Source organism: Hevea brasiliensis, chromosome 18 (assembly GCF_030052815.1).
Source record: "Hevea brasiliensis isolate MT/VB/25A 57/8 chromosome 18, ASM3005281v1, whole genome shotgun sequence".
NCBI classification, from domain to species: domain Eukaryota; kingdom Viridiplantae; phylum Streptophyta; class Magnoliopsida; order Malpighiales; family Euphorbiaceae; genus Hevea; species Hevea brasiliensis.
Genome location: NC_079510.1, coordinates 38,005,777 through 38,031,598, shown reverse-complemented (window position 1 = coordinate 38,031,598; position 25,822 = coordinate 38,005,777). Strand labels below are relative to the sequence as shown.

Sequence of the window (25,822 nt, the reverse complement as noted above, 5' to 3'; positions counted from 1 at the left end):
GGGGTGAATTTATATGCATTAGCTTTAAAATGCATTATTGACGATGAATTATTTATCTATTGTTATAAATATGTATTTTTATATTTTTCAAAAAAATAGATAGATAAATAATATTTTTTTATTTGTTTTATTAATTTCATATTATAGTTAATTATTTCTTATAAAATTTTATATTTAGTTGAAGTTAAGTATAAGTAAGATTAAAAATTTTAAATTTATATAAACTCTAAAATTAATTTCAATAATAAAAAATATAATTTTAATTAATAGATAGATTAATAATATTTTTTATTTTTTATTTATTAATTTTTTATTTTAGTTAATTACTTTTTATAAAATTTTATATGTAATTGAAGTTAAATATAAGTTAAATTAAAAATTTTAAATTTATATCAACTCTTAAATTAAATAATTTTAATCTTATATAAACTTTAAAATTAATTTAATAATAAAAATTTAATTGTGATTAATTTTAAAAATAAGAGCAATTTGAACAAAACTAATGTTTTCCTTCATACATTTACATTGAGTATAGAATATCGATTAACAAATTAATTCTCAAAATTCATTTATATATAATATAGATTAACAAATTGATTCTCAAAATCCAATGAATAAAGAATATTCAGTTTTGAGTTTTGTTAAAAAATAATTCAATTTAATTTACAATATATATATATATATATATATATATATATATATATATGTGTGTGTGTGTGTGTGTGTGCGCGCGCGCAATTATACATTACTAATTACACACATTACTAATTACACGAAATTAGCCATGTTTGAGTGAAATTTTACTAAATTTAATGGACTTTATAAACATTAAATTAATGAAACTCAAATTTGATTTAACTTTTAATTGCTTATATTTATTAATTTTATAAATAAATTAGTTATAATCAGAGATATCAGCTCAAGTCAAATTCATTCATCATATTATTTAGTTGACTAGAACGAGAGAGAATACAAATCCAAAATTGATCTAGAAATCTTGTCCAGAGCTTTGTATTCTAACAAGCAGATCTTATAAAAAAGAAATCAGATCCTTCTTGTTCTTGCTGGAATACAGGGCAACAATAAAGGAAATATGCATTTTGCCTAATCGATCTGCTCTGCTGCAAAAGAATCCTTTCTTCCACACTTGCTGCCATATTGTTACTCAACAAGAAGCCGCCTTCTTATCTGCAGCATTTAGCCTCAAGTTTGATGGCCAAGCCGCATCGAATTTCACTTCAAAGTTCGATCACACCAGCAAACAATTCCGATGACTATTTCATTGTCCTTCCCAGGATGAGAGCCAATGTAGCAAATCTCAAATATATAATTTATTCAGGTAGACGTCAACTGGTAATTTGATAAATATTCACCTTTTTTTTTTCGCCTTTTCTTCATGACCATTTTTTCCAACTTCTTTTCAGTCTTCCTTTTTTCCCCTGATAGAAATGTAGCTTGTCTTCCCCTTTCTTCCATCTTTTCTTCATGATCAATGTTAGCATAAAAGCAATGTAAGCTGCCCACAGAAATTCAAGCCAAAGCTCACCATATGCAACATCAAACTTGAACCATGAATCAAGCCGCAGGAAGAGCTAGTCCAACAAGTAGAGGAATACTACACATGGTAACCATGGATTTCAAAGCCTGCCACAACCCTACATTTGAAGCAACTATTTGACATTGCGAAAGCATGTCAATAGACCATAGCCATGGGCTTATAGGATTTACTTTTTATTCACCATAAAAGCAGAACTTGTATGTCATCTCTCTAGGAACAACTGTCTCCCCAGAAGAGGAAGTGCCCTTCGCTTCTGGTGTTGTCTCCTGACAACTTAGCAGCTTCTTCAAACAAACCAGACAAATAAAGTCTAGACAGAAGGTCTCCTCATAATCGCAATCCTTAATGCAGGATCCACAATTGATACAACGTGCTATGCACATAGTGCAGGCCCTACATGATTGATTAGCTTGATCTTTCCCTTGGCAACTCTCTGCTGGACAATCATAAACCAGTCTCAATTTCTGACACTTGGGGCATGTCTCAATGTCAATGGCACAATCATCATCAGAAGAGAGATAAAACCGTCCTAGATGATAAAACCGTGGTTTGTTTGCTTTCAGTTGCATGTGTTTATCTGCTCCAAGTATGGACTTCAACTCTTCAAACTGCTTTTCTGTTACACCAGAAAGCCCGCCAATTCTCAAGTGTTTTATTCTCAGTGTTCCTGCTGACTTGAGAACCCTCAGGTTAAACAAGATACTGTTAACACTGAGTCTCACACATCCTGGCACACATAACTGCAGGAAAAAAAGTATAAATTTGACATCAGAAAGCAGGAAAATTATACAGATTGGATCCAAAGCTATAGGCTATAAATAAAACAAGCACAATAAGATAAGGAAATCAGCAATAAGAATTACAAATGCAATAAGATATTCATTTTGTTGTAATTTCAAACAGACATCGAATAAATTAAATTGAGAACCCATATATAGTATAATGATGTCACTAGCATGTCTGTCAGAAGAGCAGTAATAGTGCAAGATTTTTATGGAAAGTGATTTTTACTGCTTTGGAAGTGTACCTACTGGTCATATGATTTGAATAGTAGTCATGTGAGATTTTATATTTTACATCCAAATCCATTTTCAATCTCTATTTAGTTTCTAGTTTTATCTGTGCAAGGAAGAAAAAGGCTAGTTATAGAAAAGATTTTAAAATGTTGTAGCACTTTTAAAAATCTATCATCTAGGAGCAAATATAGAAAAAAAAAATGACAAACCAAGAAAGTATAAAAAAAAAAATTGAAAAACAAAATCCTGATGCTTTGAGGCAACTTAAGCTTGACACACACAATCTAACAATTTCCAACAATCTTTTAGTCCTTTTCCCTTCTCCACCAACACTTCTACAATGTTTATAAAACAATAAGCACATAGTAAGGTGGTGAAACCTATGGCCAGCTATCCAAGATAAGTTCTCACCAGCTACTCATCGTAAAAAAGAGAACTTTATGCCAAGATTGTGTCCGTTTTGTGCAGTAACTTGTTTATCTTCCAATTACAAAACTATTAAATTTTTCATCTAAACCACCAAGACAGAAGGTTATACACGTATCTCCTTACTCAGTGCTTTAAAATACTAACATAGAAACAGAACCCAATTTTGTACCCATCTCACATGAAGAATTTGCTCTTTTTAGGCCCATCCACCCAAGATAAATGTTCACAACAAGGTGGCAAAATCCTTAAAATAAGATGTGTAGCATACTTAGCTGAGTGAACATAATGAATCTTTAAATTTGTCATCATTAAGGGTATACTAAACATAGCCAATAATAGATAGATATAGAGAGAACGAGAGGTGATGCAAATGCTCTCAAATTAACCAACCAATAACTATATATAGAGTGAGATGTCACTTCTAATTTGCATGGAATGTAAAAAAATTGCCAATATGTACCAAAGCAAATAGAATAAGATTGCTGATTCTAATTTCAAACTTCAAATTTAAAAATTAATTCAATTGCAATCATTGTGCATAAAATTTTGAATTAAAAAACATAAATTATCACATCAAAATTCAAATGCATGATGCAGTAAACTTAGTCGTTTTGTTATGCTAATATTACCTAAAGCACAATGATCGATTGCCAAAAAAAGAAATCCATAGAAATTGACAGAGTATTTCAATTTGACATCCAACAATTCTTGATCTACACGAAAGCATCTCAAAAAGAGAAAGTTCATCCACGATAAACATGCATACAACACAACAACCCTTAATTCTAAAGATTTATTAAAGAAAGCTTAATACGCCAGAAATACTGACCTTGGTTAACTTCGGATTGCTTTCAAGCACTTCCTTCAACCCATTGTCAGTTATTTTAATGCATTCCACTAGACTCAAGCATTCCATAATACCTTGAGCCCTATTAGTTAATTTGATAAGAGACTCATCAGTTATTTTCACGCTTAGCGGCTGATCTATATGAATACTCTTCCACAGGAGAGAATCGCCTCTAACAGCATTCCGCAAGGATCTGCAGACCCTCCCAGTAGTAAGGAGGTCCTTCACACCTAGATAACCCAGAGCAAAAAACAGAGCATCATGGGGTTCACCTCCTTCATCTTGCAATAATCCACCTACCAATTCAGTTTTATCGTCACCAACAAAATCCAAATTCTTTTCCATTGCAAGAAAGAACTCAACACGCGTATATAATTATAAAAACTCCAAACCAACACAAAAGGGTTTTCTGGGAATGGAATACTAGTAAGAAAAGCAGAAGGAAGACGTGTAATTAGCGATAAATCCTTCACATAGAATGAAAAGAAAACCAAAGCAGATTAGGAGAACAAAACCAAAAACCATTACTACTTAAAAAATTGTTGGTTTTTTCAAAGGAATCTTAGACAAAAGAGATTGAGATTCAATTCAAAGATTTGACCCATCCATGAAAAATTCATAGAGCAAGAACAAAAACCAGAAAACAGAGGGGAGGGAGAGAGTGTGTGTTAGCTAAATTTAGCAAAGAGAAGAGACAAGGGAGAGGAGCAGAGAACACGTGCGCAGCGAAACCCAAGTTCAGCTGATCCCATCCGTCGAGAGCTCCTCCTCCTCTGTAGGAAATTTAGGTGGGTAGGGTGAGGCAATGCGAGGTCACACAGTCCCAGCTATTGTTTTCTGTGGTTCTTAGGATATTTAATTCCGCGTACAAGTCAGCCTAAAGATCCACTCAACCTTTTCTAGCCGTTGGATTGGATTTTGTGGATGCTGCGAATATGATCCAACGGTCTATTCTTAACAATATTCGGTCAAAAATTGTTGTCACATTAATCAACCTAGGTTTTATATTTATATTTATTGTTATTTTTTATTTTAAAAAATAAATTAAAAAGTCTATAAAATTTAGTTTCATTAAACACTCTGAGTCCTTTTATTTATTTTTAATTTATTTAGACATTAATATTTTGGAAAAATAAAATAACTAAGTTGATTTTAGGAATATTTTAATTTACTTCTTAAAATATGAAAATAAAATATTAAGAAGGTTAAAATTATTTTTTAATTATTTTTAAATATTTTATATTATTTAACTTAAAATTTAATACGCTTATCGAGAAAGTTTAATTTAATTTATTTTAATTTTTTATTCAATTTATTTAAAAATTTTAATTAAAACTCAGTTTAATCCAAAAAAAATTATAAAATTAAACATATTAATTTGTAGACTCAAATTAAGAAATTAAGTTTTTTTATTTAAATAAAAAATTAAGAAATTTAATTCATAAATTTTAATTTCTGAGCTAAATTAAACTTATATTGAAACTTTTAAATTAATTTAAATAAAAAATAAGTTAAATTAAACTTTTTTAATAAATATGCCTTTATTGTTCTCCAATGTCAAATTGTGGGAAAAGAGAAATTTGATATAAATCATTGAGATTTTATAAATATGAATAATGCAATTAAAATATATTAATGTTTAAGTTGGATTAATGTTAACTAAGTATGAGTAATTCAATTAAAATAGATTGAGCAAAAGTAAATAGAGATTTAATTTATTTTTATGCCTTAATTTTTCTTTTCTTGAGTTTAGGCATGCCATGGGTGAAAATTGTGAGGGTGATTAATTAGAATGATCCCATTGAATTGCCATTAATTAATAACATTGAATATTATTTAATGCTTTTATCATCTATAATTAAATTTTATTTATGATATTGTGATTACAACTAATATTAATCCTTTATTTCTATTATAGGTCTTTAGATAGTGTATAAAACTTAGTCCATAATATCATCTTATTAATAAAAAATTTTATACTTTATTTTTATATTTAATTTTTTAAAAAAATTAAAATTATTATGGAACAAGATATTACTAGCCATTAAATTGAATTTTTTTTTGAACTTGTAAGAATTAAATTTTGATAAGTTAAAAATAATTGAATTATTTCATTTCAAATATGAGAATTGATTAAAAAGAAATTAATTAAATTAAATTATTATAAAATTTTAATTTTCAAATAAAGGATTAAAATTAAAACATTATGAAATAGATACAATGTTATTGAAATAATGATTAGCCATTGAATTATTAAAAAAAATACAAGTTAGTTTTTTTTTTCTTAAATTTTATTATTTTCAATAATAATATTTAATTTATTAGCTTGATATTATTATTTAGATAGTAAATTAAATAATTATACAAATTAGGAGATCCAAAGATGAGAGTTCTTAATTTTTTTATGATGACATTCTACCTGCTCTAATATTACTCTTATCTTTTTAATTGATTATGATAATCAAGGCAATCCAAAAAATTAAATTGAATTGATTGATTGAATTTGTGAGTTGAGATGTGAATTTTTTATCATTTAATTTCAATATCAACTTGGCATAATTTGGATTAAATTACAATCTAAGTATCCCAAATAGATATATAAAATATATTTAAGTTATAATTAAAGTGCCAACGCAATGATTTTAATAGAAGGGTATGGTTAATAGATATTATGGCTTATTTATTGTATTAATCATGATTTAATTAACATAAATCTTGAAGAGATTTATTGTACTTTTGGAAGTTAGATTATTGTAATTTAATATTTTAAACGAAATGTCAATTCATCTATTAACTAATTGGTAAAATCATTTATTGTTGTGTCAAGAAATTCTAGATGAATATTCACACTTTTTTTTTTTCCTTATAAAATGGGGACTTAATATTTTGGCTAAAAAATAATGAATTCTGAGATAAAAAAAATAATTTTATTTTGGATCTATTTGATAATATTAGTTATTTTAATAATTGTTATTTATGCTAACTGTTTAACTAGCCATTAGTTATTAAATAATTAATTATTAGTGATTAATTATTTATATAATGATTTGAAGTAAATATATTTAGTAAAAATAGCAATTCAATTACTAGTTAAATGTAAAAATAGTTGAATTATTTTATTGATTTTAATCAAAACACTTTCTCATTTTCTAAAATTTAGGAGGAATAACATTCATAAATCAATACTTTAATCTTTAAACACTAGTATAAATACTATAACACTGAACAATATAAATAAAAGCGATTGTGTTATGACAAACAAAAACACTAAACGCTATCTTCTGTTACCAAGTATGGCCTAAGGTCTTGTTCGGCAATATTAACCGTTTTACTAGCTATCAGCTATTTTAGTAGCTATCAGCTGTTTTATTAATTGTTAACTATTAGATATTAGTTGTTAGTGGTTAGTTGTTTATATAGGTATTAAAGTAGAAGTGTTTAATAAAAATAACTGTTTGATTAGCTTTAAATGTATAAATGGTGATACAATTTTATTGGCCTAGTCAAAACGCTATCTCAATATCTACAAATTAGTATAAACATTATATCACTAAATAGTATAAATAAACGTCAAAATACTAAACGTTATTTTAAAAGTCGTTATCAAATGAGACATGTATGTCTAATTAATAAGGGGAAACTATGAAGATTTTAATTAGATGATTAAGGTACGTAATTGAATCATAAGAAATTTTGAAAGAAACAATAGTTTTATTTAGATATTGAATTTAATCTCCATTTTATTTATTCTTATTATTTGCAAATTTTCTAACATCAATGTAAAAAAAAAATTGTTTTTAAATCAAATTAAGAATGTAAATTTACCATTATGGAAGAAAGTGAATCGAATCGAATTAATTTAGTTCAATTGGTTCAGTTTTAAAATTCAATTGGTTTGGTTTGATTTATAATTTTTTATAATTTCGATTAATCGGTTTAATTATTTTCACAAAAAATAAAAAAAAATCGAACTGAACCGAAATTATTAATATATATATATATATATATATATATATATATATATATATATATATTAATAGTTTCTATATATATCAAGAAAAATAAAAGAAAATCGAACCGACCCCTAAGATTTTTGACTTTTGATTTCTAATTTTTTTTTGTTTTTATGTTTTTGTTATTTAGATTTAATGTTGATAATATGAAATTTTATAAAATTCAGTTTGATCGATTTAATTTATTAGTTTAGTTCGATTTGATTTTCTCTTATTAATCAGTTTGATTCAATTTTTAAAACTTTTTATTTTTAATTTTTAATTTTATCGGTTCGATTTGATTCAAAATCAAACCGACCATTTACACACCCCTACTTGTCACACATTCTATACTTGGGTTGAATGGAATAGTGTGATTACAAGAAAAGAGTAAAGGAACATAAGGAACAATATTGTCCATATTGTTTTTTTTTTTCACAGAAAAAATAAAAAGCACATTCTTGGTGAACATGGCTGCTTATATATGGGTGCCCGTTACTCTTTAAATATGCTACCGTACGAGTTATTAAAGCTTCGACATTAAGCTTTCAATAAGTCTCTTTCTACTTAATTAAGAGAACTATTAACAAGACAGCGACTTATATATATATATATATATATATATATATATATATTGGGAAGGGGGAGAGGAAATATTTGCTTCGTCAAAAATGCCCACTATTCTTTAAATTAACTATAACTATATTTTTATTATTTAAATTAATTTTAATATATGAATAAATTTAAAATTTATATAAATTTAAAATTTTTAGTTATATTTATATTATAACTTTAGTTAAATATAAAATTTTATAAGAAGTAATTAATTAAAATTAAAAATTAAAAAATAAAAAATATAATTATTTTATAATCGATTTATAATGATATCTATGCATTCATGTCTATATAAAATAATTTATTATTTAAAATAACTTAGAATTTATATAAATTTAAATTTTTTAATCAATAAATATCAATTTAAATATAATTAAGTTAATAATTAAAAAAAAGCAATGGTAAAATAAAAGAAAAAAAAATATTGTCATAACTTGATTAGAATATTAATCCTTAATTAAGTCAAATTCTATTTAACAACTAATTTTTTATCTATACATAATGGAAAATTTTATAAATAATATTAATTAATTGAATATAAATCCTTAACTAAGTTGAATTCTATTTAATGACTATTTTTTATGCAAATTATATTAATTAATTAATTAATTAAAATATAATTTTAATTAAGTGTGAGAAGTCTTCTCTATTCCAAGAAGAAGTCTTCTCCACAAAATTTCATAAACTAAGTAATTAATTTAAAAAAAATAAATTAATGAATAAAAATTATGTACCAATTCAGTTTTACTTAACAAAATTTGCAATGCATCTCAATAGAAATTTTAATTTAATCATTCTTTTTTAAAAATAATTATAATCTTAAACAAAATTTTAATTCTAATCTCAAAGCATTCTTAAATTATGATATAATTATAATTAATATTATAAAAATATACATTGAAATAATAACATTTTAAAAAAATATTAACTATAATAATAATGCGTATTAAAATATAAAACCATTTGACAAAACATATATTATTAAATTTATTTATTTTCAAAAATTTTAGAATTATAAACTTTTAAATCTAACTTTAATTATAATTTATTTACTGTATAGAAAGTAAAAGAAATTCTACTATACGAAATATGTGATTTGCCAGAACATATATCATTTAATTTATATATTTATACTATTTCAATTATTTTATATCTGATTAAATTACTAATAAAATAAATTTTTTTAACTTTTTCATTTTTATCCAAACATTTTAGTTTTATTTATTTAATCTCTAAATTGTTTAATTTCTAATTTCACAATTAACTTAATTGGATGATTCAATTGACAAAAATAATTCAAATATTTGCTTTATATTGTCAATATTAGCTCTTTTTTTTATCAATTTTAGTAATTATTCTTAAATGAATAAAATATTATTTTAATAAATTAAATAAAATATTATTTTAATTAATTTATCTTTTTTTTCATGTGTCCGTGCACTTATTTTATAAATATTTATCTTTTTGAAAGTTGTAGATTTCTTTTGTTATATTATTTATACATATTTTAAGTTTAAATATTTGATTTTTTTTTTAATTTATGAGCCTTTAAAATCGACATAAACGATGAAAAATACGTGAATTAAAATTATAAGTAAAAAGAAAGTGAGAACACATTAAAAATTAAAATAATAATATTAAATAAATTATTTAATTATTATATTTATCTATTAATATAAATTTGCTAAAAGTCATAAAATGTTAAAATTACTGAATAAATTAATAAAATTAAAAAGACCGATAAATTTTAACTGTTTTTACTTAAACTCAATGCAAAAATTGAAAATACGAAAAGTTTATAATCAAATTGATAAAATTAAAAATTTTGATTAAAATTAATAATTAATATAAAAATTTTATTTTTATTTTTTTTCCATTTAACCTTTTATAATTATATTTTTGCCGAAAATTAATATTATACAATTAGCATTATACCACATTTTACGTATAGTCTTTTACATTTATAAAGGACAAATATTGATATATTATTATTATTATTATTATTATTATTATTATTATTATTATTATTATTATTATTTGTTACCGTAAAATTTTAAATAAGAAGTATGCACAGTTTAAAATATTATAATTTGAAAAAAAATTAATATTGATAATAATAAAAATAAACAAATAATATTGTAAAGACATAATTGAATTAGATCAAACTTATTTTATCATTTAAGTTGATGTACGAAATAAAAAAAATAAAGCTAAAATTAATTTTACACATATTTTTTGTATTTGTTAACATGTATTATATAATTTTAATATAATTAAAATATTTATATATAATTAAACATAAAAAATAAATTATATATTTTTATAATATATATTTTAAATTTAATGCATTACAATGTCCGTTCTATATATATATATATATATATATATATATATATATATATATATATATATATATATATATATATATATATATTGTGTATATATGTATTTGGTGTGATCGCTTTACATTGCAGAGGTATAGACCAGAGTTCATTCCTCTGGATGAGCACTGCAGAATACTTTGATCCCACAAACAGGGAATACTGTAAATTTCTGATCCAATCTCTGAGTTGATTTTATGGTCGGCAATTTTGCATGATTTCATTTTGCAGAGTTCAAATAAGAAAATCATTTTCAGATCCCTTGTTAAACATAAACAATTACATGATCCTGCTTCCGCTTGAATTTGAGTTCAAAAACAAACTAAAAACTTAATCCTTCCATTTGAAAATTAAAATTTTATAAGAATTTAATTCAATTTAATTAATTTTTTTTTATCGATGAAAGAATTACAATTTTTTTAATTTAAAAAAATAAAAGAAATAAAAATCAAATAAACATGCAATTGAATTATTTTCTTGTAAATATTTATTTCAAAGGAAGCCAATATATTCTCGAACTCCACACTTATTTCACAATTTTATTCTGCCGGAAACTTATTATACAGACAACAGATTTTGTATTCTGGGTGGCAGTTGATCAAAGCTTACATGAAATTCTCTCAACAAACTAGAAGCATAAGGTTGTGGACTGTGGTACACTGAAGCATAGATAGGTAGGATTACTAGATTAGGTATGATAGATTCATTAGACGGGCTCGTGGGAAACCCTAACTGGAATGGGAACTAGATAATGGGTTATCCACCAAAATGCTGCATTTCTATAGTGTGGGAGGAATCCAGATATATCCGTGTGTTTGAACATAACCAGCTTTTGCCAGCAGTTCATCCCCTTCTGCAGGACCTCGGCTGCCTGGCTCATATGGGATTGGCTTCATTTCACCATTGTCGATCCTATGCAGAAGAGGTGTAAAGATCTCCCATGCTGCCTGATGATTGAATGGTGCAACCATCAAATTTTGAAGAAATCATTTCAGCCAAATAAATATACTTCGGTTGAAACAACTTTTACCTTCAACTCATCTCTGCGAACAAAATGCTGCTGATCACCTCTTATTCTGTAGAATCAAATTCCATTCTCATTATCAGTGTTGCTGTAAATTTTGCACTAAAATTATAAATTTTATCTTTGTGTTTTAGCTTATAATAGCCTTCTAAGTTCTTTGAACTTCCAAGGCATATATATATATATATATATATATATAGGAAGCATACGTGTCAAGAATCAAGCGCTCATAAGCCTCCGGAATGGTAACCCCTTGATATCGTTGCCTGTACGACAAGTCCAGTTCACTTTGAGCAGTTGACATCTCCAGCCCAGGCTGCTTGACCTGCATGGAAGACAGCAATTCAGAGAATAAGTACAAAGACTGATCAAATTTCTCTAGTTACTGTCTTCATAGCTTAAAAATTCCATTAAACTCGATTTATCTTATCCAGGGTCGGACGCATTGGTATTTTTCTTCAAAGAATACATGATGTTGTATCTCAAGAGCACATAATCAAGTATTTGATTTTTATTACAGATGTAGCGGGTAAAAGACAATAGTCTAATGACAGGCACAACAAAATGATTAATGCGAGTGAGACACAGCTGTGGCAACCTCATACTTGAGATTTTATTTTTCTACTGTGGATCAAATTTAGGAATATATAGAAGGACAAGTCTCTAGAACCATCCACAAGAATCTACAGCTCAAGTATTCCAGCAGACAAAACATACATTCAGTTCTGGATGCAAAAAAATGCATTGCATAAAATACCAGTTACATACATACCGTAAGTTTCATGTAGATAGCTTCTGAGGGTTGCAGGCGTATTACAAATTCATTTCTTCCTTGCTTTTTACCTAAATCACAAGACACAAGTCAAGCAACAAAGCAAAAAGGAATACGCCTAAGCCAAAAACACATGCAGACCAAAATAAAGAATACTGCAGCAGCCCAGCAGCTATAAGCAGCTATAATTAGTCATAAATGTAAAAAAGTTTTGAGATAAAACTAATTACAATGCATCCACACATGAAGAACTATTCTGCATATGAGCCACTGTAATTTTCTATAGTCAGATTGTATTGTTACTTCCTACATCCAAATTTCACATAAACCGCAGAAAAGGTTCACTGGAAGCAAGAAAATGAAGAAGCCTAGTAATGTAGAATTCTAAAGTTCCAGTGTCATACATTTGAATATATCACCAGGAACATCCTTAAATTGAACCCGTATCTCTGCCTTTCTTGAGTTTAAGGCTTTCCCTGCCTTTAGAATGAAAGGAACACCTGAAAAACAAACTGTACAGTTAGCAGCTAGAACAAATTGAAATCAGGGTTTTGATTTGATCAATCTGACAAGCAACAATGTACATAAAGTTTCAAGTGGCAAATTCAGAAATCAAGTCTAATAGTCAGAATAAAACAATTGAAGAATCACGAGGTAAATGATACCCTCCCATCTTTCATTATGTATGTGCAGAACAACAGTCGCAAATGTCGGGGTGTTTGAATGGTCAGGAACTGTTGGATCATCCCTATAGCCTTGATATTGTCCAAGCACAACCTCTTCATCTTTGATTGGAAGTACTGATTGAAGAACCTGAATTTCACCATGTAATAGGAATTGGCATGAAATGGACATAACATGTTTAGAACCTATAGCATCAAACTCTGAAGGAAGATGAGGTGTCTTCATGGGAGATTATATCAGAGTTCTTGGGAAAATCCATACAGTTAAGTCCACAAAAGTTCTTGTAATCCCTTATGGAACCAACCTCTTGGTTCAGGATCTACTAGTATTGAAGGGATCTCAGGCCATATCTTTTGGAAGATGAAAAATATAATGCTGCTGATACTTTGAATTAGTGGAGTGATACACACCTTCACTTTCTCATCTCGAATGTGCTCAGGCTTTAGAGATACAGGTTTCTCCATGGCAACTAGGCAAAGAACCTGATGTTCATTTAGAAAAGTAACAAATCGGTCAGGCAAAAAGACAATTTCTTTACTTTTCATTCTCTTCTATTTTTTTCTCATGCATGATACTGTTGGAAAAAAGAAATTATAGAATATTGGGACATTGACCAACAGAAGACTTGGTCTCAAGTTTTTATGAGTTACCTACCCAAGAAAATCCAAGCACACAGTTGAATTATTTTACATAACACAAAAAAATAAATGATTTTTCAATATCCAAACACTCCAACAAAAATGGTTTCTCCCATATGAAGTTTAATGTACACTTCAAAGAAAGCATTATTAAATTATATTTTAGTTTAATATTATGGCCCTTACCTGCAATAGGTGGTTTTGAATAATGTCACGGATAATTCTGCAGAGAAAAAAGCAAAAGACAATTAATAATGAAAACTTCTTAATTTTCTAAATATAAAACACACAAAAAGGTCAAAAACATAAATTATTTTTTTCAAAAATAATGCAATTATATGACACTAAATTAAGTTGCAAATATATAATCCACATATTTATTTTGAATATATGAATTTAAGTTGCATACAGAAATATTTAAAAAGGGGGAGCCTCAACAATTCAAATCTAAATATAACATTAAATTAAAAAACTATGCAAGGAGAAAAATCGATTCTTTGCTAAGAGATCTAGCTCTATAGAACATTTGGGAAGCAATCATTTATGAAGCATACCCATATTCATCAAAATATCCGCCGCGTCCTTCAGTTCCAAAATCCTCCCGGAATACAATCTGCCAAATATGATCCAAGGAGATACAGATTAAGATTTATGAAAATGTTATTGCCATGAAATAACCACAGATACACTTGACAAAAAAGACTCTCATTCATGTGCAGAGACAATCATTGATAATTATAAATTCATAACTATCCTAACCTTATCAGCATCAGCATGGTTACATATATTTATTTGGTACACACAAACTACTTGCACTACCTTTTTAAACACATTTAGAACAGATTGACTCAAAGAAAGATTCTCACCTGTACATTGGCAATGTTGTCACGATTCCAAAGAGGTAGAAAGAGGCGATTTGCAAAACGAAGTACCAACTACAAAATTCAAGCAACAAAGAGATAAATCAGTCACCAAACCAAGATGAAAAATGATAAGGCACTTATTTACATGTCTTACCATGTTCTGCACCAATTCTTTTCCCAAATAGTGATCAATGCGATAAATTTGCGGTTCCTCAAACAACTCTCCAATCTGAGCACTAAGTCGTTCTGAAGATTCCAAATCCTTGCCAAAGGGCTTTTCAACAACAATCCGAGTCCAGCCACCAAGATCAGCTGGAAAGGATCATGAGAGGCGGCATTCATAAAAAGCAAGATTAGATATTCTGTTCTAGAGTTTCAGGGACCATAAGATGCAAGCATATCATTGGAGTAATTAAATGCCGATTGTTTGACCATAACCTCTAGCTCAGAGGAACATGAATTTTCATTGTAAACTTGTAATATGTGACTATGCTATGCAGATTATCATGGAAAATCAAAACAACAAAGAAGAATGATACATGACATAAACAAAGAAATTCAGAGGTCTCATTATTATATTTGCTAATACAGAGTCATAATTACCACCTTAGTCATATATATTTAAATATTATGTAAAATTAAGTTTCTGAACGCTGTTCTCGTTATACTTAGAAGTTAGAACACCCGATGAAGTATCGCAACCATTAAAAATTGATGTTCTTGTCATGCTAGTGAATGAAAAATAAATATTTTTAATCCATGCTGCTGAAGAAAAGTAGAATGGCAACTTCAATCTTTGATTATTCTTCCTGGGTCATTGAAGTGCATGTTTGTTATTTGAAATTGAGGGACAAACAAAACAAGAAACATAAATTGAGGTTCTCTAGCAAAAGCAAACTCTATGATGGTTGAACACATCAGTGGGCAACCCAGTTTCAACTGTCTGATGATTGGACTTGCAAGTACAGTTCGGAAATATCTCTACGCCAATGCAGAAAGGTGAAAATGTAAGGCAACTTCAATATTCCCATTCCAAAAATGATATCCAGAAAAGGAATTTATAAGAAACATCATATAAGCATGTACTCATCAGTCCACCTATCATCTCCAGCCATCACCACAACCCCTTGAGACCAGCATCAAAACCAAAATTTATCTTTTTTTTTTCTGGTAAAATTTTGTCTCATATTTAACTATAACAGAAAAATATCAAGTGCTCATAAAAGTCAATACATTTATACAGTCTTATTTATTGAAATTAAATTAAAATCTCCATTACACCTAATTTCAAGAAAAAAAAAAATCAATTGATTTTTAGTATTTTAACCAAACAAGAGAACATAAATTATTATCCTAGAAAACATTTCCACCAACAAATTGCTTTCTGTGAAACCAACCGGATTAAATCAGCAAAACTTACATTTATTCATGCAACATTTTTTTATCATCTTGCAGACAACTGGATATACTGATGGTGGAAGTGCAAAATAAAATAGTCTTCGAGATGATCCTTCTGCACTATTTTTGGCTAATTCATGCTCTGAAATTTCCTTATCCAACAGCTGAAAACCCTCCTCAGTATCATAAGAACCACTTACATATTTGATCTACAAGATTACAAAAGCATTAGCACATTAATACTGCAGACAGGCAGGCAGGCAGGTAGGCAGGAAAATACAACAGAATAACAATGAAGAAAAAGACTAAACGAACCAACTGTAAGAACTTTGATACGTCTTCTGAGTGCCCAGGTGAAGCATCTTTGCAAAGATATCTGCAATTATTTCTCAATGCGAATTAAATCCTATTATTTGAAATAGTCATCTAAATTTGAAAATTGACATTTCAAAAACACAATTGAAGAGAGCTGATAAAAGGATCGTGTTAAATGGAAAGGAAAATATGATCGTACTGAAAATGGCAGATGAACAAACATAATCTCACAAAGAAACAAATAAGTTAATAATAGCAAGCAGCTGCCATTAAGTACGGCTTTCTACTTCCTACTACCTCTACCTCCCTATTATGTTCAGTGCGAAAGATAAGCTCGAAAATAGAAATCATACAACAATGAAAAACCTTTTTTTACCTTGCCCACTATGAATGATACCCAGAAGATTGTTAAAACGCACACTAATCACTCATGCAAGCTAGGAAGAAGACTCGTGAACAAATAAAATGACAAGAAATCTCACCCAGAAATACGACTTCTGAGCTCGTCGTCTGAAATCTTAGTCCTTGCATACCCAAAAATATGAACTTCATGTGATTGCAGAAAACCCTGCAAACACCCCCAACAAACAGATGATCGAACTTTAGCTGATCACCAGCCAAAACAAAAATGAATATGTCCTGATGAATCGAAGAATCATGAAATATCCGCCACGTAGACCGTCTTCAACATCAATTAGCAAGTACAATTGAATAATAGAAGATAAATAGATCAATAGCATTTCAGTTCCAAATCCAAAAAAGAAAACACCCAACGAGAAAATTCCTAATTCCACATCACAATAGCAAAGAATTATCGCTATACCTGACGGTAAAGATTGAAGAGAGCAGGGAAAGTCTTCTTCTTGGCAAGATCACCAGAGGCACCAAGCACAATAATTGAGAGGCAGCCAGTTTCAGGCACATTCTCAAATTCTTTAGAAAATGAATCGCTTCTTAAACTAGATCTCTTCTCCATTAACCACTGACCCGAACCCATTTTCTACCTCTATACACAGAGTCTTCTAATTAAGAATTAGCTTCCTGAAATATATAAGCAAAGAAGTGAGGTTCCCCTGATCTGCTTTGGCATAAACAAAACATGAGATGCTTGTTTCACACGATCTCCTTGTGTTTCCTATTATTTCAACTTGTGCCCATCTCTGCATAAACTATTTCAACTGCATCCCATTATTGATTTTAGTATTTATCAGAAATAAGCTGCTCCAGTGAGATGGGAAATTCTGCATTGGATAATTATCTTCACTGTTGACAGGTAATAAATTAGAAATTAGTAGGCTGCATCATTCAATAATAACCAATAAATTAGAAATTAATAGGCTACATTATTCAATTATAATTGAAAAACTGAATTGATTTAATTCAATTATTTTAATAAAATACATTTGATTAATTTGATTTTATTAATAATTTTTAAAATTTTTATTTTTAGTTATTAATTTTGTTGTTTTAGATTTGATAAATAAATTAATCAAGCTAATTGAATTTCTGTTAATAATTATATAAATATATTTTTATTAGTAATATATAATTTATAATTATTTTATGATTTTATAATAATTATTATTTTATTAATATTAAATTATTTTTATTATTTTTATAAATACAAAAATTATAAATATATATTTTTATTAATATTTATTAATTAATAAATATAAACTATATTTTTTTTAGCTAATTCTATTATAATCGATAATTGATTAAATATTTTTAGTTTTAATAAATATATATTTTAATTCTATTTAGCGAAGTTTATTAAAAAAAAATATATATAGTGCAGAATGGAAGTGAAAATTATCATCTCGAGTCAAAATGTAAAATCATGAAAGGTGAGGGCCACAAATGAAAATACAACAATATAAATACAAGGAGTGCTAGCGTTCCCATCAATTCCGTACAACTGCCAAAAAAGTCGACTGATGTTGACCAAGAGAGCGCATTTTTTAAGATTTTAAAGGGCCCCACACACATGACTAGGGAACAAATAAAAAATTTTTACTCTTTTATAATTAGCGGAATAAAAAAACGCGGCTTTGGGATTTGTTATAATTCCACTTCTTTGGTTCACCGGCGACGACGACGATAATAATGACGAAGGTAAGGGTGAGCAAACCGTCGATTTGATTTCGATGAAATTAAAAATAAAAATTTTTAAAATTAAATTAAATTAATTAATAAAATCAAATTAAATTGATAAATATCGATTCGATTTGATTTTAAATTAATTAAATTAAAATTTATAAAATTTTATATTTTTAATATTAAATTTAAATAATAAAATATAAAAATAAAAAAAATTAGAAATCAAAATTTAAAAATCTTAAGGTTCGGTTTGATTTTCTTTGATTTCAGTTTGGTTTGATTCGATTTTCTTTAATTTCTTATATATATTAATAATTTCGGCTCGGTTCAATTTTTTTTATTTTTTATAAAAATAACCAAACCGAACCGATTAATCAAAATTATCAAAATTATAAACCAAATCAATTAAATTTTAAAACCAAACTGATTAAATCAAATTGAATCAATTCGATTCGATTTTTCAGTTTAAATCAAAACTATCCTCCGCAAAGGAATGATAATGTTTCTAATTTTCACGGCATATTCAATCTAATTGAATTTTAATAATTAAATTTAAATATTATATAATTAAATTTATAATGTATTTAAAATTAAAAAAATAATATTTTTAATGAATTTAGATTAAATTTTAATTCTGCATATTAAATTTTTTTATAATTTTAATTTGATTTTAATTTATGAATATTTTTTATAATAATATTTATAAATTTTTATATTTTTTATTTTATATAAAATAAAATTTAAATATTTTATAAAATTATTAAATTTTTAAAATATAAATCATTAATTAAAATAATTTTTTATATAAAATATTAATTAAAATATATAAAATTAAACGTGTTTAAAAATTTTTTTATCATGATAATTTAATTTAAGACGAAATTATTTAAAATAAATTAAATTTTAATAATATTAATTAAATTTAATTTAAATATGATAAATTTTACGGATGCTCCATCATTTGTCATCCCACTGACAGTAGTAGGTGGGTGAACACATTTTTCAACGGTCAATCCACACTCGTAGATGGGTAGGGTTTGACGAAATTGAAGTGTCTCCGTGTGATTATGACCAGCATAAATAATATGACCAGCATAAATAAATCCAATATTTATGCTAATTACTGATCTAAAGTCTTGTTTAAAAAAAAATTAGTAACCTAAATTCTATGCGACAAGAAGGTGAGTGTGTGTATATCTTCAAGTCCATATTATATGATCTCCTTAATTAAGTTAATTTAGATAAGACTTTTCTTTTATTTGAAATAAATCATTAAATTATACTTATCTCTATTTCTTTTAAAATAATTTTTTTAAGGTAAAACTATTAATTTATTTCATTTCAAATATGATTGTTTGGAGTTAAAAATTTTTCATTGGGGCCATAGTAAATAAAAAAAAAACACAAAATATTAAATTGTAAAAATTTTTTATTTTCAAAAAATTATAATAAAATTTTTATAATAAATATAAGTATTATAATTTTATTATAGTTTAATTGCATTATTATTCAATTTCATAATATAAATTATATAATTTAAAGAAATAAAAATCAATTAGTGTCAAAATATTATACAAAATCCTTGTATAAAATGCATAGAACCAAAAGTAAAAAATAAATATAAACATTAAATAACTAGATTATATGGCATGATAGTATAAGATTAAAAAAATAATAATAATCATTAAAATTAAAAAGATAAAAAAAATTAGAGATTAATAAAATAATAAAGTAAATATATCAATAAAAATAAATTTGTATCTAAGTTGATCCATCTAAAATTGTAGTGTTGAAACCACTAACTTTATCTACTTATACAGGTGTAGATGGTGCAGACTGCTTCTCTTGGGTTCTCGCACCTTTTGGTTCTCGTCTCCTTGGCCGTTGCTCACTCATGGATCTCTGTTTCTATTGGTTATTTTGGATACTAATTTGCTCATGTTTATCGTCGTGGTTGGTTGTTTTGGGTCTCCTTAACCGGCTTTTAGCCTTGTAAGACTCTGCTTTCCGTGATCTCAAGTTTCCCAGTGATAGTTGGCAGTGGAAGAGCGGGAGGCAGCACAGATGACTTGCATCTTCTCTGAGTTTCTTGCCCTGATTAGGGTTAGTGATGGGCTTGGGCCTTTTAATAATCTGGACCTTCAATTGTCTATCTAAATCTTTGGGTGGGCAATTTAATGGGCTGGGCTACTATTTGTAATGCTTCTTTAGCATAAGTATTTGAAGCCACTTGCACATTTTGATAATAATAATAATAATAATAATAATAATAATAATTCAACGGTGTATTGTTAATAATAATTCAGTAGTATAAATTTTTGAAGTGCTAAAAAAATTAATTTTGAGTCATGATAAATTTTTATCATTTAAAAGTGCACTGATAATCTCTCAATTGAATTAAGGTCGTATAATATTGCTATTAGAATTGATGTCCAGAAAACATTTTTTTAAATATATTAATAAGATAATATTAAAATTTGATTTAAAATTAAATTTAAATATTATTTTAAAAAATTAAATTTAATAAGATAATTTTATTTTTTATTTTTTTTGAAAGGCAATTTTAGCATATAAAATAATTAATAATTTTATTTAAATTATTAGTGTATATATATAAATTATTAATTGAATAAATTTAAATAATATTCGAATAATAATGATTAAATTTGAAATAAAATTATATAATTTAAAATAAAATTTTATCAGATTTAAAAAGAATTTGAATATTAAAATTATTAATTAAATATATATATTTGGAGTCTATTATCTACGTGAAAAAAGGTATCGACTTTGGGCCGTCAATGGCCCTCAGTGTATAAACCGAACATTAGGAAGTTGCAAGTTTTAAACAGAGTCATGTTAGTTAGAAGTGTCTAGTTAAAAATAGAAGGGTAATTTAAAATTTCTAAAAAATAATTAAAAATAAAATTTAAATAATAAATTCAAAACAATAAAGTTACACTAAAAATGTTAAAAAAAAAAATTTTTTTCTTGATTATTGTCAACAATGATACCCTTTCCAATCAGTCACTTTTCATTTGTCCAATAATAGCATCACAACAAACTTATAGGGCAATTAATGGAACCAACCTTTTGGACCATTTGAAATGACATTCCCTCACACCTCACAAGTATAGAATTATACAAAGAATACACTGTTAATTAAAACTTAGCTTATTGATTGAGACAAAGGCAATGCTTCTTTTTTTTTTTTTTTTAAAGACTTAAAAGGCTAGCTTTAAGAGAGAAATAACCTAACTTAAAGAAAGCGATTCTAATATGTTTCTTACAAGTGAGATCTCCCCCCCTGTTATGTAGCCTTCCATGCTTTAATCTATCTCATTCACTTGTCTAATTTATTTCATTTTCACTTAATTCAAAATAGGGTTGAGTATTCAATTTAAATTAAATTAAATTAAATTAAATTAAATTGAATTGAATCATTAAAATCAAATTAACCAAATTATCATATTTTAAAAATTAAATCAAATCAAAATAAATAAAAAATCAAATTAAATCGAACCACTTTATTTTTATTTGATTTGGTTTGAATCGATTGATTTTTGAGTTTTAATGATTTTTAATTTAGACTTAATTTTCAAGTTATTTAGTTTGATTTTGATATTGGTTTGAACTTAATAACTATTAATCAATGAAATTAAATAATTTATATATATATAATTATATATAATTCATAAATTTCCTATAAAAATAAATAAAGTAATTAATTCAGTTCGATTTAACTGATTTTTTTTAAATTAAATTGAACCCAAATAATTTTAAAAATTAAATTAAATTACTAAAATAAAGTAATTTAATTCAGTTCATTTGATTCAAATTAAATAATACTCACCGTTACTCTAAAATTCATGAATTTTGGATAATTTTATTGTGTTTATATATATATATATATATATATATATATAGAGAGAGAGAGAGAGAGAGAGAGAGAGAGAGAGAGAGAGAGTATGATGTTGGAATATTATTTTTGTATTTATCATATTAATATTAATATAATTAATAAATAGAAAAATATTTATATAAAAAATACATTCAATTATTGTTTATAATAATATAAAATATTATATTTACATTTTACAAATAAAGTTATTACCTATTAATAATTATTAAAATTAATTAATGAATTCAATGAAAATAAAATTTTAATTATTTACTATATTGCCTATTAATTCTGCATATGTCATTTAGTTTAAAACCAACTAATATTAATATTTATTATTTACTTATTATAATATATTGAATAAAATATAATTTATCACAACAAAAATTAATTATAATAGTAATAGTAGATAAAAAAAAAGTAAATTAATTATTCCAAACCCGATTAAAATTTATTCTTAACAATTCGAATTCATTCCAAATCCAATTATTATTATAAAAAACAAAACTTGAATCCGTTTAATTTTATATATTTTAATTAATATTTTTATATAAAAAATTATTTAATTAATAATTTATATTTTAAAATTTTAATAATTTCATAAAATATTTAAATTTCATTTTATATAAAATAAAATATATAAAAATTTATAAATATTATTATAAAAAATATATATTTTATATTTAATTAAGTATTTATATAAACATGTTTTGGTAATGGATATCCAACATGTAAAATTTGAACTCAAACTCATCTCAAACCTGATTATACAATACTCAAACCATTCTATTAGGTTTCGATCATGTCACGACCCAACCTATGGGCCGGACCGGCACTAGGACCTAGGCCAGTTTAAAGCCCCCGAGACCCGTAGTAAGCCTAACTATTCCTTAACCCAACTCTATGGCCCATTGGGCCCAATTTCAGGAATTCAACTGGACAGAGTCGAGCCATAAAGTAGACCTTTCAATGGGGAGTTTTTGACTCATCTGACCTGTAAACACAATATATAAGCTCACCCTCCACATACTCAATGTCATAAAAATAAATGGGAGCTCAGCTCCCTCATCCAATCCATTAAATATGCATATAATAATACGTTTACAGATCCAACATGATAATTATATTATAGACCCAAATCAAATAAAGACTTCTAACACATGCGGAAATTCTATGAGTTAATAAAATTACATAAACATTAATAAACAACCTACGAAGGAGAAAAGCAGGTTAACCATAACAAAAATCTTCCTGTAGCATGAAAAATAATGAACAGGAGTGAGCGTTCGACTTAGAGAGTAAAATATCAATTTTAACCATAATCTCTATAACTATCTAAAGCTAATGCACCCTGTAAGTAAAATGCAATATCAGCAATATTTTCACATCATAACAGCAAAAAAGTAATTTGGAGCACTCACACAGCCGATAATGTCAAACAATATATATATGGGAGCTGATCCCCTATACAGCTCTCTTATTCTAACCTGTGCCAGCGAAGAACTCAGCTCGGACATCCACTTAATAAACCAAATCGGGGTCCCAGCGAAGAACTCAAGCCTTGTCTACCCCGAAGGACCGGGTCTCAGTGAAGATCTCAAGCCGTGTCTACCCGTCCTATCCATAGCCAACACTATACCATACGCACGCCAACGCACGCACACTGCTCCAAATTACCACAACAACATCCATGACACTTTAACAGTTATGAATGCAACATAAAACGTGCCTAGAGTTTAACTACATAGATATATACATATAAGTGATGCATTGGCATATTTGAACATATAATAATATCGAAATTACAATTAAAATTAATATTTTACTCACAGACTTGACAGCAGTCACTGTGGCGGCTGGGCGGAGGAAGAAGGCTGTCCCGGCTCACCTGATAATTTTATTACAATTATTTAATAAATTTGACTCAATACAAACTAAGAAAAAGACCAAAGATGTCCTAAGTCGTGCCGAAAATCCGGTAGAGTCTCCCCTATACCTAGGACCTACCCAACCTGCAAATGGGTTTAAAACACACTTCTATATCCACCAACCATACATCCACATCTCAATCACATCACACAGCCCCTCTGGGCCCATCCAAAGAGTCATCAATCACAATATGTAAAATTACAGTTTAGTCCTTATAATTGATCCTTTTTGCAAAAACTATCCAAATAAACTCTAAAAACTCTAAAACTTTGCCCCGCGGTCTTTAGCAATATTACTAGGCTAATGCAAAAAGAATCATAATTTTCTGAGCTATCACAAATATTTTATGGATTTTTAATCCCATTTACGCACTAGAAAATTACGAAAAAGCAAGGTTTAGGTTTACCTATGCCGATTCCGATCTCAGGAACGCGCTCGGGGCATCTGACAACAGTGGGATAGCCAAAATCCCGATCCAATTCCAAGACTTTTTCGGTAGCCAGTCTGTCTGACCTAAAATTCACAAACCCGGACAACTGTCGAATTTATATGAATTGAAGGTACCTACACGAAGTCCACAACACAGGGGTTAGTACATAAATTTTACAGAATTTTCTAAACTCATTTAATGCTCGGAAAAACACTATGAAGTTCCATGGGACCCATCAAAAAACGGTGTCGGAAAATTTCGAAATTTATATTGCCGTGAAGCTCTCGACGAGTGGAGTGCTCTGGTATTCTCGGTTTTCTCGTGCGGTTCACGATTTGCAAGAAATCTAGCCCAAAAGTCAAAATGGGCTAAAACTTTCCGGACAAAAATTGGACAAACCGCTCGATGGATTTTATTGTTATTGGTGTCTATGGAAAGTTCTCGAGGTGTAGATAGTGTTTGACACAAGACTCGGCCCAATTGGTGGCCGGATTGGCCGGATTTCGGTCAGAAAGTCGAAACAGTGCGCGCGCGTTTTCCGACCGCCTGGAGCATCGGCCGGCCGTGGGGAGGTGGTGGGGCGGCGCGCCGGCGAGGTGGGGAGGCTGGAGAGGCAGTAGCGCGGCTTGGGGGTGAGGGAGGAGAGAGAAAACGGGAGGGGCAGGGGAGAGGTGGGGCGCGCGAGGGAGAAGGAGGAAGAAAAAGAAAATGGCCGGTCCGATTTGATCGGTCCGATCCAATCTGGTTCGATTCAATCGGTTCGATTCAAGATACAAAATTTTGAATTTTGAATTTTGAAAACGATGCCCAAAAATTCTGAAAAAAAATTTTAGAAAATTCAGAAAAATTCGTAAACTCCAAATATATTTTTAGTTTTGCCACGTGGTCTTTAAATTAATTTTTAAAAATCATCAAAGTTTTATATTTTCG

The 25,822-nt window shown here is 27.6% G+C and overlaps 2 protein-coding genes across 2 annotated transcripts; both read right to left on the bottom strand.

Moving 5' to 3' along the window:
- Positions 1–919: 919 nt before the first annotated feature.
- Positions 920–4,691, bottom strand: LOC110662884 (F-box protein SKIP14). The gene is made up of 2 exons (XM_021822032.2): positions 3,833–4,691; positions 920–2,298 (listed from the first exon to the last, which is right to left on the bottom strand). Exons 1-2 carry the CDS (start codon positions 4,193–4,195, stop codon positions 1,732–1,734), a joined length of 930 nt encoding a protein of 309 aa, XP_021677724.1. The 5' UTR covers positions 4,196–4,691; the 3' UTR covers positions 920–1,731.
- Positions 4,692–11,346: 6,655 nt separating this feature from the next.
- Positions 11,347–17,608, bottom strand: LOC110662885 (glucose-6-phosphate 1-dehydrogenase, cytoplasmic isoform). Its single transcript, XM_021822033.2, has 15 exons — positions 17,356–17,608; positions 17,015–17,100; positions 16,533–16,593; positions 16,240–16,426; positions 14,974–15,131; positions 14,823–14,891; positions 14,511–14,569; positions 14,143–14,179; positions 13,729–13,800; positions 13,300–13,447; positions 13,039–13,134; positions 12,635–12,705; positions 12,072–12,187; positions 11,869–11,914; positions 11,347–11,785 (listed from the first exon to the last, which is right to left on the bottom strand). Exons 1-15 carry the CDS (start codon positions 17,527–17,529, stop codon positions 11,618–11,620), a joined length of 1,548 nt encoding a protein of 515 aa, XP_021677725.2. The 5' UTR covers positions 17,530–17,608; the 3' UTR covers positions 11,347–11,617.
- Positions 17,609–25,822: the final 8,214 nt, after the last annotated feature.

Coding starts and splice junctions, on each gene's coding strand:
- LOC110662884 (XM_021822032.2), bottom strand. CDS start 4,195: ATGGAAAAGAATTTGGATTTTGTTGGTGACGATAAAACTGAATTGGTA. Junction 2,299..3,832: donor GCAATCCGAAGTTAACCAAG/GTCAGTATTTCT, acceptor TTTTTCCTGCAG/TTATGTGTGCCAGGATGTGT.
- LOC110662885 (XM_021822033.2), bottom strand. CDS start 17,529: ATGGGTTCGGGTCAGTGGTTAATGGAGAAGAGATCTAGTTTAAGAAGC. Junction 14,570..14,822: donor ACAACATTGCCAATGTACAG/GTGAGAATCTTT, acceptor CATATTTGGCAG/ATTGTATTCCGGGAGGATTT. Junction 13,135..13,299: donor ACATAATGAAAGATGGGAGG/GTATCATTTACC, acceptor TTTGTTTTTCAG/GTGTTCCTTTCATTCTAAAG.